This window comes from Vanessa cardui, chromosome 14, assembly GCF_905220365.1.
Source record: "Vanessa cardui chromosome 14, ilVanCard2.1, whole genome shotgun sequence".
NCBI classification, from domain to species: domain Eukaryota; kingdom Metazoa; phylum Arthropoda; class Insecta; order Lepidoptera; family Nymphalidae; genus Vanessa; species Vanessa cardui.
In genome coordinates this window covers 12,480,593-12,498,919 of record NC_061136.1, presented here as the reverse complement: position 1 = coordinate 12,498,919, position 18,327 = coordinate 12,480,593, and the positions used below count along the sequence as shown (strand labels likewise).

Here is an 18,327-nt window from a genome sequence, read left to right as displayed (position 1 = left end):
ACTTGATTAATTATTTTCATTTAAAAATGGTTTTTTATTCCGAATCAATCTTTCGTACAGTTTCCAACAATATGACTCCAAAATGATTTTCAAACATACAAACCAATACATACGTTCGCGCATTTCCCTGATTAGACCTTTTTTCAGTTCGGTGAAAATTACTCTAACTAGGCGGTACATGCTATTGTGGTTCCCCTTTTACTCGAGATAATGTATTGTTGCTTCAATGTTGCCAAAACAAATTATCGAATGTGTAAATTAAGCCTATAGGCTGGCAAGACTTTTCAATTTCTTGCTTAAAATTATCCTTTTTTTTGTAAGCTACGTTTTTATCTTGGTTTATTTGTTACCGCTTCAAAATGTGTCTTATTTATGTTGTAATAAGTTCGTTTATTGAAGTTAACATACTGCAATTTCTGTTTTAGCTAGGAAAGTTATTAAATTTTTGAATTATTGCACTATTATAATTATTAATAACAACATTAATAATTATAATAGTGCCCATGTACTTTTTAGAGTTTATGTATTGTTTCTTTATATGTTAAGACTTTGTCTTACCTTTCGTAGAAGCGTTTGTGTTTGAGTGTTATTTTGGTCTAGAAGAATAAGTATGTAGTTTCGGAATAAGAGAATATAGTATCAAAGCAGTAAACTCGGAAAAATCTTATCAAGCATCTTCAAGTAAGCAATTATCTCCTTAACTATTTTTCTAACAATTACTATTAATATTGGAGAAGCTGTTTCATGAAATGAATCAAAGATCACCATATCATCAGCAACGACCATTGATATGAATCATAAAGAAACTTGTTCCAAAAATAAACCCCAAGGAAACTCCTTAGGCAAAAAGTCGGAGTGCCTATGCCTTTTAAAAAAATTAAATAAATAATCTACAATAGCGCCATTTTTAAGACTTTTTGTACCTCGCACAACCAATCTGCGGAACCAGCTTTCGCCGGCGATTTTTCCGAACCGATACGACAGACCCGCGGTGTTGCAGATGTCTATGGGCGGTGGTAATCACTTTCCATTAGATGAGAGTCCTGCTCCCTATAACATAAAAAACCTACGGAGTTTTTTAGATCGTGACTGACTATCCTTTAAGCGTGTTACGAATACGATACAATTTGTTTACTAACACATTCCGTGTTAGTAAACGACGTCATTGAATGCTTTGGCTAGTTTAAAGAGAAAAGTCTAAACATTTTCTTAGTCAATTTTAATTCTAGCTTAGTCTGATAAATCAATAACTGTTTTCTGTACTATGTAGTCGATCTAAAATTAACTCGTATTTAATAAAATATTGTTATGAACTAGAAATTTTTTTTTTAATAAACATAAATAGAATTGTTTTTAAAAATAGAGTCTTAGCACCCACATTATGGTACGGGAGTTATGAATAAATTTTAAAATAAAATATTTTATTAGCTCAGTTAGAAGTGGGATTATTATTACTATAAAACCTATACATATATATTTTATATTGAGCATATTTAATACTCCAATATAGTGGTTTTAATGCATTTCATGATTGTTTAATTTTTTTATAATCCGGATTTAAAAAAGATAAGAGAAGATCAATTGTCAGTGCGTTCTCTTACGTAGACCAGCGTGGCTCTAATATATTATGTATTTTAAATTCTCATACTGTATAATATCTCAATAACAAAAACTGTGTATTAGTCTGAACTGAAAACGGGTAAACATGCGAAGCGCAGCTACTGATGTGATATAAAGTACTAGAGCCTTCTAAGAGCCAGTGTAACTATCACAAGGGACATAACATCTTAGTTCACAAGGTTTTGCACATTGACGATGTAAAGAAAAGTAAATATTTCTTACAGCGTCATTGTCTATGGGTGATGGCGACAACTTAACATCAGGTGGCCCATATGATCGTCCGCCAACCTATACTATAAAAAAAGAAAGGAAACATTTACTGTTAAAAGTTTATGTATTGTTAGTAGTTCTTTCAGATAGGTATTACGAAAAAGTTTCCCCGTTTATTAGTCAATATATATAATGTGACCAAGACCGTAAATCAAACGTTTGTCCAATCTAAAATATATTTATGAGGCGGAGTGTGACGTCAAAATATAATCACGGGGACTGCTCCCAGCGGCTCTTCTTGCAAATATTTGCTTAATCTTTCAACACTATAATTATGAGTTAAACATACAACGTAACTCTAAAGGTTGTTACACACGTGTGCATACTTATGTTTACACTATGTATAATGTTTACGAAAGGTATAACAGACAAACGTTTAGTTTACTAGAAGAATACCGCTTCCCGTCTAACTTAGCAGCTGATGCTAGTTTAAATATGGTCTTATGTTGAAGTTACTTCTCGCTTCCAAACTTACTTACAACTTTAAATCTGTTGGTAAAATGACACCATGTTTACCTTTGATGCTTCTTCTAAGCAAATTATGTGTATTTATGTGCCTTTAACAAAAGTGTGGAAGTAGCATCAGTTTTTTTTTAACGGAGTTATAGCCATAACTTTAACATTGATAATGATTTATTTTATGTGTCAAATTAATTAATAAAAAACTTAAACTTTAAAGATGTTTTTGTAAATGTAATTAAGTCCAGCGCAAATTATTTAAATCTTATTTGAAAATAAATTCATTAGAAACTAGTGTAATTATAGGTTCGTGATTTAAAAGAAAATTAAAAGACTGTATTCAATGATTCTTGTATGAAACTGAACATTTTCATTCAGAGAGGAAATGACAGCGTCTTTGTTACTATGATTCAAGTGAGTCTGGTAGACGTTTCAATTAAAGTTTCACAAAATTTAACGTCAATTGTAATTAAAAATATTTAAAATATTATTCAAAATTCTTGCTTGCCAAGTTTAAATATGGAATAATATTTGGATTACGCCAAAAAAAATTTATTAACAAAATAAGAATAAGAAAATGTTTTAAACAAAATAAGAATAAAAAAAAACAATAAATTAAAAGAGAATAAAAAAAGACGCCACAAATTTATACAAATAAACAAGTCTTATGACGTCTGCAATCGCGATGTGTTCCGAAAAGGTGAACCATTCAGATTTTAAGTTGGATGATAAATATATTTTACTAGCTGACCCCGCAAAGTCAATAAATTGGGATCATAAAAAAAAATAAAAAAAAATCCTTCTTGGTGCAAGGTATCCGTTTCTATGATAAAATTCCGCAGGCATTTTAAATTCATTTGCCGTTTCGTAAGTTCAAATCGTTTATAAAAAATACATTGGTAAAAAAGGCATATTATTCGATACAACATTTTGTAGATGATAAAAAAGCGTGGAGTTAATACATGTTGACTTCCAGGTAGGATACATTACATACATATATAACTGTATTTAACTAATATAATAATAAAATAATAATAATAAAGTTTAATTTTGATTTTGAGCAAGTAACTACTTCGAGTGTATGACGAAAGTGAAAATCAACATATGAATTAAGCAAAATTATTAGTGATTTTACCGCTATTTGATTTAAAATACATTATTTATAGATTAAAAATACAAAAATAAAATAAATTTTATAAATAATTTAAGAGCGTATTTTCTTTTTTTTAAACATCTATTACACAAATAAGTAACCTGCTTTCCTTATTGGATCTGATAATTGGATTGGGAATTGAGATTAAAGCGTTATATATATTTCGTTGTATGTTTATATATACCATTTTTTAATAAATTTAATAAAAAAATCAATTCAATTACTAATAATTCAAAGTAAATAAATGAAAGAATATCTTTTCTCTTGTGGACTTTTTCAAACACATCACTGGAGTTTGTCAGATATCAGTGGCGGATTTAAAAATCTACCACTAGTAGGCTAGTAGGCTATTAAATTTTTGCCGCCCCTACTTTTTTTTTGCAACATTTATGATTTGTGTTCTATCATCCCCATTACATTGGTTTTTTCCGGTTATTAGTATGATTATAAACTAGGTGATATTTCTGTCAGTTAGTAGATTATTTTTCCAACCCGCTATGTAGTGACGAGTATTACGGACGTAATGTGTATATATATAAGTATAAGTTTTTTTAATTTCTGTAAGATAATAACAAATTTGGGCTAAATTTGCCGCCCCTCTAAATCTGCCGCCCTAGGGTCCAGCCTACTTAAGCTATTGGTAAATCCGCCTCTGTCAGATATCAATTATAGATTGAAATGTATTCCAATTTAAAAATCTTATATTATACATATACTTTGTGTTCATTAAAAGACATTGAAGACCATTTTAATAAATTATACCTTATTAGGCTGTTTAACGGTATAAATAGGTTAGTCAGGAATATTGTCGTTAGTCTGTAGGTCTGGTTCAAACACAGACTTTAATTTTCAAATCCGCGCCAGAATAATTCAATTAAAGGCAAACATCGCGAGTTAACTTAACGCTACTGGAGCTACTTGGTGGAATCGATTCGTTTCGACTTTATCTTTAGATCAATCTTAATCAGGATTGTTACTTCAAACCCTTCAAATATCCCTATTTGTGGGCTCTTCCTAAATTAGTTTCGATTAAAATATCCATAATTAGGTTTTGGTTGAGCTGAGATGGCCCAGTGGTTAGAACGCGTGCATCTTAGCCGATGATTTCGGGTTCAATCCCAGGCAAGCACCACTACATATATGTGTGCTTAATTTTTCTTTATAATTCATCTCGTGCTCGGCGGTGAAGGAAAACATCGTGAGGAAACCTGCATGTGTCTAATTTCATCGAAAACAGCGTAGTGGAATATGTTCCAAACCCTCTCTTTAATGGATGAGCCCCCTCTTCCATTCTCTCCTTAGCCCAGCAGTGGGAAATTTACGAGCTGTTCCTTTACTTTTAATTTTTTAGGTTTAGGTTTAAAGAATTTAGTATCAACAAAGACATATATTGTTAATTATGTGATAACAATAAATGAAAGTAATGATCATAATTGTAGGTACGCATACAGAAAAAAATACTAGCAACAAACGAAACAATAATGAAGTATAATTTATTGATTTATTAAATAACTATTGCCATTTTAGTCGATTTTTCTTAGTAGAATCTGAATTCTAAAGATGTACAAATATTTTAAGGCACTGATTTCGGAACTTATAAGTTCTTTTTGTGCAAATCTTGCATTACTTAACCATTATTAACACAGTTTAACTATTATCTAGATAAACCATTTTATAGTTTATCTCAAGTTACGGGGGCGTATTTGTAACATTTAATGCAAATGAAATCAATTATAGCAGATACTTATACCCATAGATAGAATACAGCGAATAATACGTCAAATAATCACAGATTAAATAGTGATTGTTCAAAAAATCGATAAAAGAGGTTGTATATAATATTATATTTAAGTCTTAAAACAACTGTTATCTGGAAAACCTTTGAGAATTAAGATGATATTTGCATATTTTGTACGATGCTTCCTATTATTATTCATATTATGCATGAAGTTAAATTTGTTATTTGTATTGTAATTATTTGACATATGTATATTTTTAATAATTATCTATTAATTTGACTTTTAATTAACAACTATTAATGTCTATTTTTATATGATACCTTGCCACTTTTCTCAGTTAGAAAAAGACGTAAACACATATCTATATCCTGTCCGATTGTACATTTCGAAGTTGAGCAAAACATCGTAAGTAAATATGTGCCTGTAAATATTCGTATGTGGGTTTGTTTTTCGACCCTTAGTGAACATAGTGGAACTATCTACAGATTACTTTCTTCAAGAGAATTAAAGGATTGTATATTATTTTATTCTGTATAATTTGTAAAGAAAACACAAACATACATGTTCTTCTTTACTTATGTATACGTATATACATAAACGAATATACCGTATGTTCAGTTAGGCATAACTTTTATGTAAATTTTTTAGTAGCGTTTTAAGTTAATACAAAAAAGCATTATGTATTGTTATTTATATAGATTGATAGATAGTTGTCTCTTTCTTTGATATGAAATAAAAAGAAAAAGGGATATATTTCCCACGAAATGTAAGATTAAAAACGTGTCACAAGCTTTGTGTTGTAACTTATGAGGAACACGTGTTATCTTCATCTACGCAAAGGTTTTGTTTTGTGACACTCTTAGTTTTTACGAGTGCGTCTTAACGAGATAACACTTGAAGTATTGGGAAGCGAATCTTGACAAATGCTTCTATTCAATATGTTTGTGATTTTTTGTACAATTTTCTTGGATATTAAGCTGTATTGTATATTATTATATCTTCATATATTATATAAACGAATATATATGAATGAGATTGATGTATCGAATGGTTTTTATATTAGAACGATAGTTTTAATTAATTTGTTTCTTCTGGTTGCTACAAATAAAATGTTCATAGAGTGATTATTAAGATAAAGTAAGTCTGTTTGGGTATGATTATGAATGTAACTAAAACGTTGTACCATTTTGCGCTTGACATAATTTCGTATGTAAACATATACGGAACATGGAATCTATGTTCTAAGATTGTCTCTGTATGCATGCAGTTAAGGTTGTAATTAATCTTGACCTTACTAGTTACGACGCTGTTGTCACCGAATTGTATACACGAAAGCTACATCATGCAACGTATGTCGACTCTCCTGGCGAACATATCCGAATGTCCCATTAAGGACTAAGGTATAAGCGACAGCGTTTATAATACCTACAAGATTATAAGGAATTCGAGATTAATGTACAACTTCTAGAAAACATAATCTGAGCTAGGTTGTATACATGGTACTGGATTCCATGCTGTGTTCCCGAAACCATAAATTTTTGAAGTATTTATCAATGACCAGTAATATTTATAGGATATCATTGTATTTCCAATATATATTGCAGTTCAAATACTGCCCGGTATATTCTGTAAGAATTCACTTCGAAACTCACTCGATAAATATTGACTTGTGCTGCATCATTTCGATACTGGCTTACGAGCTCGTATTTCGGTACTCGTATTCTATTAATAATTATTATAATTAATGTCGCATAATCAGGTATTCCACTGTCGTCTTCTGAGGTGAGTTTCCAGTTTTCTCTTGTTGACGGGGCAATGGTTTTACAGTCTATAATGTGACGGTGAACATTACTTGACCATAAATTATCGTCAGCCTGTATTCCATTAAAAAAAAAGCAAAAAGTATATCTAGTTCTCCAATGACTGCCAAAGTCTACACATGTATATTTTTTCTTTTAGAGATTATTTTGACAAAGGACTATTATAGACAGCTGTGGTTTATGATCTATACCAAACTCGAGAAGATTATATCCTAGGGTTCGTTAGAGCTAATCCACTGGCCGTTTCCAGCTCGAAATGTTTATGATATTAGTGTCCCGTACAAATCACTGCACTTGGTTATCTAACACTGCTAGTGGTTTTTACGTAGCGACTGTCTTTTTTGGAATTGTATAAAATAAATTTTCTCTTACATATTTGAAGGCTTAAAAATGTACTAATTATTTTTCGCTCTACATCTATGTTTTATATAAAATATTAAAGAATAATTTTAATTATTCAACTTCACCAAGTTCTCTCAACTACAGGGTCGATAAATAACCTCTTTTAATGTTAAGATTTTTATTAATTAATTATTTATATAGTAAAAGTAAAGAAGCTCATTGTATATTGGTGATTGCTTTTCCATTACTTTTCGCTTTCATTTTGGCTCTTAATTTGGCTCAACATAATTCAGTGTTTTTAAGACACTTGAACGTAATTTTTTGTCTACCACGAACAACGTTTTCTCACAAAGGCTACAGCGAATAGTTCCAATAACAGAATTAGGGTGTGTTTGAGCGTTCCAAATAGCGCTTGTCCACAAGGGTCACATGTAGTCAAATACACGGGAACTGTGTAAACTGATTCAAGCGAACGGTTTGTATGCAAACGACTGTTTTTATCAGTACCACTTTTTTTCTTTACAAATACTTTGAGAAAATATATGTAGGTATAGTATGAAACTAATTTAAATGTAACATCGTCAAATTAAAAAAAAAAAAAAAACAAAACAATCAAACGTGTGTATGTGGTTATATGGAATTAAAAATTATTACGTTAGCGTAAAGATCGTTTTCCCAAAAACAAAAAAAATAATACCTAAAAAAAACGTACACATCACATACTATATTCAATTAAACATTTTAATATAATACAATGAATATAATAAGTACAATAATCTTATCTTTAATTGACTTCGCCATCAAAGCAACAGACAAACAAAAGTAATCTATTCTCACACTACTTTTAAAATATTTAATCCTCCCCACAATCATAATTTGTTTTACAATCCGCCATGTTGTTTTTCTTACATTTTAGTAGTCAAATCAAAACCACTCATCTTATTTTTACATAGTTTACATGGATTGATGATTTTGATGACGCACTTAATTCGGATGTGATCGGTTTTACGAATTCTGCCGATATTACATCTAAGTTATACGATGTCATGAAATGAAATATGAAATATTTATTTGCAATTAATAAACAATCCTCACTTACGTTATTAAAAAAGAATTCCTGAAATATTTACACAATTTACGTATTGAATTTAAATGTTAATTTTTGGTTTAAATAAATAAATAAATATTGAACAACATCACATACATTACTCTGATTCCAATTTAACTAGCTAAAGCACTTGTGTTATGGAAAGTCAGAAGTAACGACGGTACCACAAACACCCAGACATAAGACAACATAGAAAACAAATTAACTTCTTCTATATCGTCTCGGCTGGGACTTCGGAGTGGCGTACCCATGAAAACCGGTGTACACACTACTTGACCACAGAGGTTTTTATCAAAGGTATTTTTATCCTACAGTAATCGATCGTATTTGCGTTTTTGCTAACGAGCCGTTAAAGTTGTTCTTGTATATAAATACGACTTACAATCTTACAAAAGGTTTTTCTTTCGGTTAATCACTGTAATAGCTTGACCAATTCCGTTTGAATTTGAATTTTTCCGGTTTGAAGGGTGAGTGAGCCAGTGTAACTACAGGCACAAGGGGCATAGCATCTTAGTTCCCAAGGTTGGTGGCGCATTGACGATGTAAGGATTAGAATATTAATATTTGTTACAGCGTCATTGTCTATGGGTGATGGTGACCACTTACCATCAGGTGGCCCATATGCTCGTCTACCAACCTATGCCAATACTTTTTTTTGAGGGAAATTACAACAGCTGATGTAATAAGGAGTAACTAAGGTTACTTTTATTTCAGAATTAGTTGTGAATTCAAACGCACACGCAGTCACTGGTAACACTAGTTTTAGTAATAAAATTCTACTTGCATTTAAATTTCGAAGTCGACGTTCGACTCTGAGTTAAATTCATTCGATTTTACGAATGCAAACATTGTCAATTGAATAGTTCATCTCAGATATTTAACTTCGATTGGTGAGTTATCTTGAAATACACTACCTATTTCAATGGTGTGAAGTTAAACAAAGCTTTGATTGATATATTCCAAGCTATTTGCTTATAAATCTGCAATGTTGTGCACTACAAACAGTTCCTTATTAATAGAATATCGATACAAATATCTATCGGATCAGTACAGTAGCAGCCTGTAAATTTCCCACTGCTGGGCTAAGACCTCCTCTTCCACTAAGGAGATGATTTGGAACATATTCTACCACGCTACTCCAATACGGGTTGCTTGAATGCACATGTGGCAAAATTAAATTAGACACATGCAGGTTTCCTCTCGATGTCTTCCTTCACCGCCGAGCATGAGATGAATTGTAAACACAATTAAGTACATGTATATAGTGGTGCTTGCCTGGACTTGAACCCGCAATCATCGGTTAAGATGCAAGCGTTTAAACCACTGGGCCATCTCAGCTCATCTGTATCTGATACACATTCATAGTCAAACGAATAAAGCTTGAATGCAAGGAAGGACATAGGCTTACCGTATAACTAAATGATTGACACGTTTTTTATACTTCACGACTAACGACGATCCTTTTGAACTGAATCGAAGGCGAGCGTTTTCCATTTCTATTTTACTCCTAAAGTCCCGGTAAAACTGTCGACATTCAGAAAAGGATTTTATCATGAATAAATACACACTATTAACACTAATTCTAGATTATTTTAATTTTAATTTTTTTCATGACAGAATTGACATTACATAATTCAAGATCAAAGTTGTCTGTTAATGACTCCATTGGAGTTGACTAGAAAAAACCTCTTTAAATTAAAACTAAATACATAAATAGATAATTACTTCAAAAACATTTTTTATAATTATAACATTGTACAATTAAAGTTGATTTAAATAGTTATTATTAATTATAAACATAGTTGTTATTGTTGTACATATACTTTGAATGTGTTAAATAGAAATATTGAAGTAAAAATGAACTGAAAGACCGTATTCGACAATTTGCATGTTATTTTAGTGATTTGAGGGACTTGCTTACGTGGACTGTTTTATTTGGATATCTGAGAAGAATATAGAAGTGGTTCGATGTTTACTGTTCTATTGGGTCCAATTGGCTCTCGAAAATGTTGCCGTTGCGAAAATAAAACATTATAACATAAGAATTTAACGTCAGTTCATTATTTTTATTACAAATTTCTTGTAATGGTATTTTCGGAAGACATTTTTGACAATCATATCACGTGATTTTCAGTTTTAAGTTTATTTGATTTTCTTTATAATCGTACTTTAAAAATGGTGACACAACGGTCAAAGAAATTTGAATAGAATGTGTCTCACGATTCACGGTCGATTCGTTGTAGAAATAGTTTATTACTTTTCTATTTTATTTTGGGTCTGGGTATTTGTGGAACCATCGTTACTTCTTCTCCTTTACACAAGTGCCTGAGCTACTTATATTGGGATCAGTGTAATGTATGTGATTTTGTCCAATATTTATTTTATGCAATAATTAATTATTTACTAAATTGGATTTTAATATTGTTAACACAAAAGCAACTGTCCTTTTTAACATACCCACGTTACATAATTGGTGGTAAAGAGCATTAAAAACCGGTAGCCTTACTCTTAATATAATCATCTAAAACGTCAATTCAAAAGTGCTTGCAGGAGCTTACTTGAATAAAGTATATTACTGTATAAAAAGAGATGACATTGGATTTGCTTATTCTTAATAATTTAAGCCGGTTTATATATTGCCATTGCACAGCTAATTATGGACAATCTTTGTTTTGTACGTACAGTGATAAATATAATTGTCAAGTATTCATAAAAACCTGTATAGGAATAGACTCAAGAATACCTAGAGAATTCATAGAGGCCTTATCTCAGCAGTGGAAAAAGTACAGACTGTTACTTTACTTTTACTTTATTATCTAGGCTATAAACGACATTTTCGAAAAGACGTCACTCTCGACTCTACACCAAAGAATAAACAATAATCATGTACCTATTTATTCAAATAAATAAAACTTAAATTTAACCTTTAACGTTTTACGTAACTCATGACTTGCTAGATTATTTCCTGCGATTTATTTATTGAAATTGGGTCAAAAACGAACAACTGGTTTTCTTTGTAACAGAACATTAGTCGATACAAAATCATAGATATTTTTGATTTCGAAGAATCGTGATAATTGTTTTTTTTTTTTGTCATAAAATGCGTCTAATTACGTAATAGTCTGTTAACATCGAATTCTTAGGCGAAATAATATCCGGGTAGAGGTTGTATAAATCTAAAAAGCTTCGTTGATTGTGATTGGCGGATATAAATAGGACAAATGCCTTTTCAATGTAATGATTGGTTGATTTACTTGTGGTAGTATGTCTATTAATTTTCGCAGGTTTACTTTACTGCTCTAAAAATAGGCGTACATAATTATTTTATTAATATTAATAATATATAAATGCTTTTTTATGGTATAGGTTGGCGGACGAGCATATGGGTCACCTGATGGTAAGTGGTCACCATCACCCATAGACAATAAAGCTGTAAGAAATATTACCTATTCCTTACATCGTCAATGTGCCACCAACCTTGGGATCTAAGATGTTATGTCCCTTCCAATCTAAATATTGGACAACATCACTTACATACCCTGATACCAATGTAAGTAGCTAAAGCACTTGTGTTATGGAAAATCAGAAGTAACGACGGTACCACAAACACCCAGACCCAAGACAATATAGAAAACTAATGAACATATTATATGTCGACTCAATCACGAAAACCGTACACACTCGCATAAAATTCAACACGATAATAAACACAAACTCAAATAACTTTATTCAATATAGAAGCATTACACTTTCTTATTGATGGTCAATTGAAACACTACCACCGGTTCGGAAAATAAAATACTCTGACCTGAGAAGAACCGACGAATGAAAGTCAGCGGGTTTATTTATTTAAAAAGTTTATTTAATATTGACGATGGTCACGTGAATCAACTTAATATGAAATTTGCTTAAACAACGAAAGCCCAGATGCTTATATAATAATACAACATAATACACGAAAACCTTCTGGAAACACGTTGCGTGTTCTGGTTTAAGTTGTATGTATATAAGACGTTTCTCGGATAGGTGTTACAAAAAATTCTATTTTTTTGTATATATAATTTGGAGTGTCTGTTTGACTATTAAAATAACCGTTTTTATTAAATACATCTGTATATACACACGGTACATCTAACGAAATAATATTTTTTACACTTCTGCCTGTCTGTTAGTTCCGGCTCATTTCTGGAACGACTGGACCTACTATAATCGGACTTTCACTGGGATATCTGATGTAAAAAGGCTATTTTTATTTAAGAATTATATATAAAATATCAGTTTACACGTTCACGGCCACAGCTACTTAGACTAGATACAATTAATTATAATGTGTTTTTTTCTACAGGCGGCTGTTCAGCCTTTGGGCACTCCTGCTTTGGCGGCCACGGGAAGCGATCCGGTGACTCTGGTGATAATATGATGGATGTAAGTTTTCCTATTTCTTTTTGTGCCGGTCCGACCACCCCCTTCCCTCGCCCTTCATAGTCACATATTTTACACCTAAACAGCAATAAGCTATTCAGTTTTGTAAAGTAGTTTGAATAATGCGTGAGACAATTTATTGAAGAGAAATGGTGCGACAATTTTTGTCAATGATTTGGACATAATGATTAGTCTTGGTTACCTAACAAATTATTTCTTTCTTATATTTATTTTAACTTTATGTCCAGATTATTTCTAATAGATACAAGAAACACATGATTATAAAACCTAAGTCAGTCAGAACAGCAGAATAATTCTGCATAAAGAAAATCGAATCTCACTGCAGAGAGAAAAGTGCGACTCTATAAAAATCCATGTTGATAACTGACTTACGATGTGACGTCATTTTGATAATTGTATCCTATAGCTTTACTCAAGTCTTAAAAAATAATGTGCCATAATAATTATAGAGTATTAACGTAAAACCAGTTCTTACAAAACAACACTGAAATAGTCGATATATATATATATTTTTTTTTAACTGTTACGAGAGTGCACAGATTATTTAACTAATGTTTGATCGGTAAGGTCGAGTTTTCACCTTCAATTAATTTTGGAAGGCATAAAAGTGATAGACTCTTTGTTAACCAATAACCTAAAACAAAGCAATAGCACAGTAATAAATAATTGGATAGACTTAAATTAGTCTAAAAAAGAAAAGATTCTAGATTCCTAAATTTCTGGTAATCAGATATGTTATGTGATTACCGAACGATGCATGTATGCATTCCCGTCTGTGCGGCCTCGTCCGTATGCCCACAGGCTGTTTACTCGATTCTGCAAACAAACTAACAATCGACTCGTGAGTTGCGGTGTGTGTATATTGACGCCGCGGGTCAAATAACTTTGCTTAAAATAACATTGTTAATTATTAACAAATTGCCTCGCAAATGTTACTTAAAATTAACTTCAGGGACACGGTTTTCAACATGATCAGTTTTAAAGTAGATTTCAATACTAATATATTAAAGAATTCTATTTTTTTCTTTGTATGTACACCCCTACATACAAAGAAAAAAATATACTTCTTTATCGACGTAAATAATAGACCATGCCTAAAAAAATTACTGGCAGAATGGTGCATACTTCTTGAGTGCCATAGAGCCATATAGCCGTGTTGAGTTAGACATTTATAAACAAAGAACAAAGTCAAATGACAAATTGATTCAGAACGTTTTTCTTAAGTACTTTGAAACAGATTAAAAATTAATTAATTAATAAAATATTTATATATACTTATCATATAAACTTCGAGATTCTTATGTGATGGAATTTGACGAAAATAAAATAAAGTAAAATCGTTATTATCGTGTTTAGGATTGTACCTTAAATATTTTATCCTCAGTCATCGAACTCCGAACTCATGGCTAATCGGCAGCTTGGTCAAGAGGAGACTCCACCTCATCCCATATATCCCCACTCCGGATATGGAACCCTCCCTGGTGACGACATCATCCCTGTTAGAGATGGAGGTATATTTATCGTTTACAAATATTCGAAATTTGAATTTAAAAAAAATAATCTTTGTTTATTTCATTTTCATTAATGGAATGCATTCGATATTTGGTTTGAAACAATCGTAAATGTTATTCCTTTTTTAAAAACAATTTGCTTATTGGTTAAAGTTAATTCAAATTTCGAACACACATAGTATAAAGAATTATCGATATTTCACAGTATATCAGATCATATTCATTCAGATCATATTAATTGTAATGTCTAATCGAATCGAATATATTAATTTAGTGTAATTTTTAATAATCTAGTGCTTTTTTTCATTTACATGTATAAAATACTGATAGAAAATCTTTAGCACAAGTACAACAGCTATATTACCTGTATAAAATGAAAATGTACATATATCTTTATAATATACTAAAGCTATCTAAGAGATTACAATTTATGATATGAAAAGTGTGATATAAATTTTTGATGGTGATCTGACTTTGAATAGCGATAAGTGGAAATAACAATGAAGATTTCGAAGGTTATATTTACGAGCGGATTGATTTTATGAAGAGCATTACGCTTCTGAACGATGTGTCGTAGAAGCGTTTTATTTTATACATAATGTCATCAATACATCAATACATTACATTAAGAATATATTTTCTTTTATAGTATAGTAATTGTTAACATTAATTGTGTAGAAATATAAATTAATAGTTACTGTGTAAATCTTGACCGCGTGGAATGGTGGCAAGAATGCTAGCAGCATTTCCCCGTTGAATCGCAATTCCAATCCTCTGTCGAATATAGGGTCATAACAACTTCAATATTAATTTATTAAACATTGTATTCGATTCTATACAATTCGATTTTTAAATTACATTACGATATTATGTACGATGTGATGTATGAATAACGCGTTTCAATTTCATTTTTTTGAGTAGGCAACATTTTTTTACGAACGTATTTATATTATCTTTAAATAAAAATGTTATTATTACAGGCGTATATGATCGTGAGGAAAATAATATCAGAGATGCTGTCAAAATGAAGTTACGGAACATACTGAAATACTGGGTGAGAATGAACTGATCAAAATATATTATTAAAACAAAAATGTATTTACTCAACGGTTATTAGGCGTGCCATAATAAAAGAGACTTCAAATAATTTCATAAAATCTATAATCACAAATCTGAACTGCAATTTTTTTTTATAAAATGGCAACTCTATTACATAATAATACTAAAAGGTTTTTTTTAAATATGTTCGACTGACGACTAATTAAATAATTTGGCCAATGTTTTTTGGATCAAAATTATTTTTTTAAAATCAAAATCACTTTTATATTGATACTCTTTCGCGCCTAAAATGACGCGGCAATGTTGCCATATTTTTTGTAAAAATTGATTTCTTCTTAGGTGATATATTTTTAAGTTTGTTATTGTTACTTAAATGGATAACAAATAGTTTATTTTACAGATGGATAATTACAGGCGATCAAGATTGAACAACGAGGATGGTTATTACATTGAGAATTTGTAAACTATGAAATTACGCTTGAATTATTAAATTTAATATAAAATAAACGCGTAACGAAAGAAGCTTGATTATTGCATCTTATTAATTAATTAAATTAATTAAAAACACCTCTCCAATCAATGTTTTATTAAAAAATAATAGTTTAATTTTAAACTGTCAATGTCAAAAATGACGTTAGACGTCATATTGACGTTAACTTTTTTTTTTAATAGATCAAGCTTATTTCGTTAACAAAATATGTCGACTGTTTAAAAGTATTTCAAATAACTTCATATTGTATTTATTGTAGATTCAAATCGTCAATTATGGTTAAAAAAAAAAAAATTAAAAAAAATATAAGGAAAAGGCTGGGTTTTCGTTAATTATTACTTGTATATCTTGTATTAATACTTATAAATTACTATTTTAGGCTCACATGTTTGTATAGTGTAACCTTATTAGTCAATTTTGTTAATAAATTACAAATTAAAGTTTAAAATTGAATAATTAAATAAATGCATAGAATGACATAATTTATGACATGTTATATCTAGAATATACCTTTTAAGAATATAATTTTATTATTAAAATTGTTATTGAATATATTTGAATTTTTGTTTATTTTTCTAAACGTCTTCTTTTTACTCATTATTTATAGATTATGAAAGTCTTATAAATTTTTACTTACGTCCTTTAAAAAAATAATAAATATAAAAAGCCGTTTCACGATGAAAAATGGAAGACTTTGCGATTCTGTAGATCGTTTGTTAAAGTTAAGATACGATATGAGTTTCCTGATGTGAAATCCCAATAAAACAATAAATGCCCGCTGAAAATATACGAGTAATAATAGAATTAATTTTATAGATTACAAAGTGTTTGCTATAATGATTGAGTTGATTTTCGTTATTCCGTGTTTTAATTTCCTGCAATTCCTTATTTAATTGAGGAAGTTTTTAAAATATTGTATTATAGTTTATCTGCGTTCTAATAATTGTTCTTATAATTTTAGTCTACCATTGGTTTGTACCAATAAGGTTTTATATTTTTATTCTCAATTAGAATTTGTGACTTGGAAATACTACAACGAAAATATTTTTTTGTTTCTTTCTTTTAATTTACAAACGATTATTGCATAATCTGTCGCAAATTATTTATTAATTATTAGAATTTAGAATATTGTTAAAATTTTGTAATTCTGCGAAAAAGAAATGGCCCTTAAACTTTAATTTGTAATGAATATTTTATTCTGTTATATTCTCCCTCTTCGCAATTATATCACGTAAGTTTACCATCACACAATTATTGTGAAAAATATTGTAACGTAGTCGAACAATTTTCATTAAGATGAAATTATAAATAAACGATTAGACGAAATCTGTTAACGGATGTTTCATTATTACCTTTAGATAATAAGTTACAAGGAGATAACTTAAGAAAAAACAAAAATAAAAAACCGGCCAAGTGAGATTCAGACTCGCGTCGATGGGTTCTGTAGTATTATGTATAAAAACGACAAAGAAATCATGTCTATTGTAACGCCTAAATATTTGTTTTATTGTTTTACTATGAATACTTTTATTTAAGCAGCAACAGAAATACATCGTCTGGAACAAATTCAATTGTCTATCTGTCATGGACGGACAGCAAAGTCTTCGTAATAAGACCCTTATATCCTTTGGATAGGAACCCTAAATAGTTCTCAAGTACAAAAATGAAACGTCTTATGATTAAATACATGTAATATCCATATAATCATTGTCCTTAAGAAGCTTAACATTAAATAGATAATCAAAAATAACCTTGGAAACTAATGTTTTATCCCTAGTGTCTGTAGTTATACTTGAGATAATCATACCATTAATAAATAATTACGTAGACAAAGAACCTCTTTAGGTCATTAATATAGATTCTTAATAAATTAAAATTACTTAATGAATTGAATTGAATTCGATCAGTCACGAGGATCTGTTAGTTTTCACTACGACAAACAATAATTACACTAAGATCGAGCTCAGTTGAATGCAATGCAAGCAAGAATGCTTTGAATATCAGTGGCCCATACTCGTCCACTGCTGGACATAGGTCACTCCAATTATACGCCACTGTGATCTCTCTTCGGCTACTCGCATCCAGCACTCGCACCAGCCGTCTTGCGTATATCGTCACTCCATCGTGCCCGAGGACATCCTACTCTACGTATGCCGAGACGCATTCTCAACTCTATAACACGTTTTCCCCAACGGTTATCGGTTCTAGGAATGTGTTCAAAAATATATTTTAAGTAGGTAAACAATTTAGTAAATGGGCTACCTGATGGTAAATAGTCATGGCATCTCGTACATCACCAAAGTGCCACTAAGC

At 30.5% G+C, this 18,327-nt stretch overlaps 1 protein-coding gene across 1 annotated transcript in view; it reads left to right on the top strand.

Moving 5' to 3' along the window:
- LOC124535227 (neuropeptide CCHamide-2) overlaps positions 1–17,330 on the top strand; it is a 33,504-nt gene extending 16,174 nt beyond the window's left edge. Inside the window, exons 3-6 of the mRNA XM_047111354.1 lie at positions 12,857–12,936; positions 14,339–14,465; positions 15,446–15,519; positions 15,925–17,330. Of these exons, the coding sequence (XP_046967310.1) occupies positions 12,857–12,936; positions 14,339–14,465; positions 15,446–15,519; positions 15,925–15,987 (344 nt within the window). The 3' untranslated portion in view covers positions 15,988–17,330. The remainder of the gene's footprint in view (positions 1–12,856; positions 12,937–14,338; positions 14,466–15,445; positions 15,520–15,924) is intronic.
- The last annotated feature ends 997 nt before the right edge of the window (positions 17,331–18,327 follow it).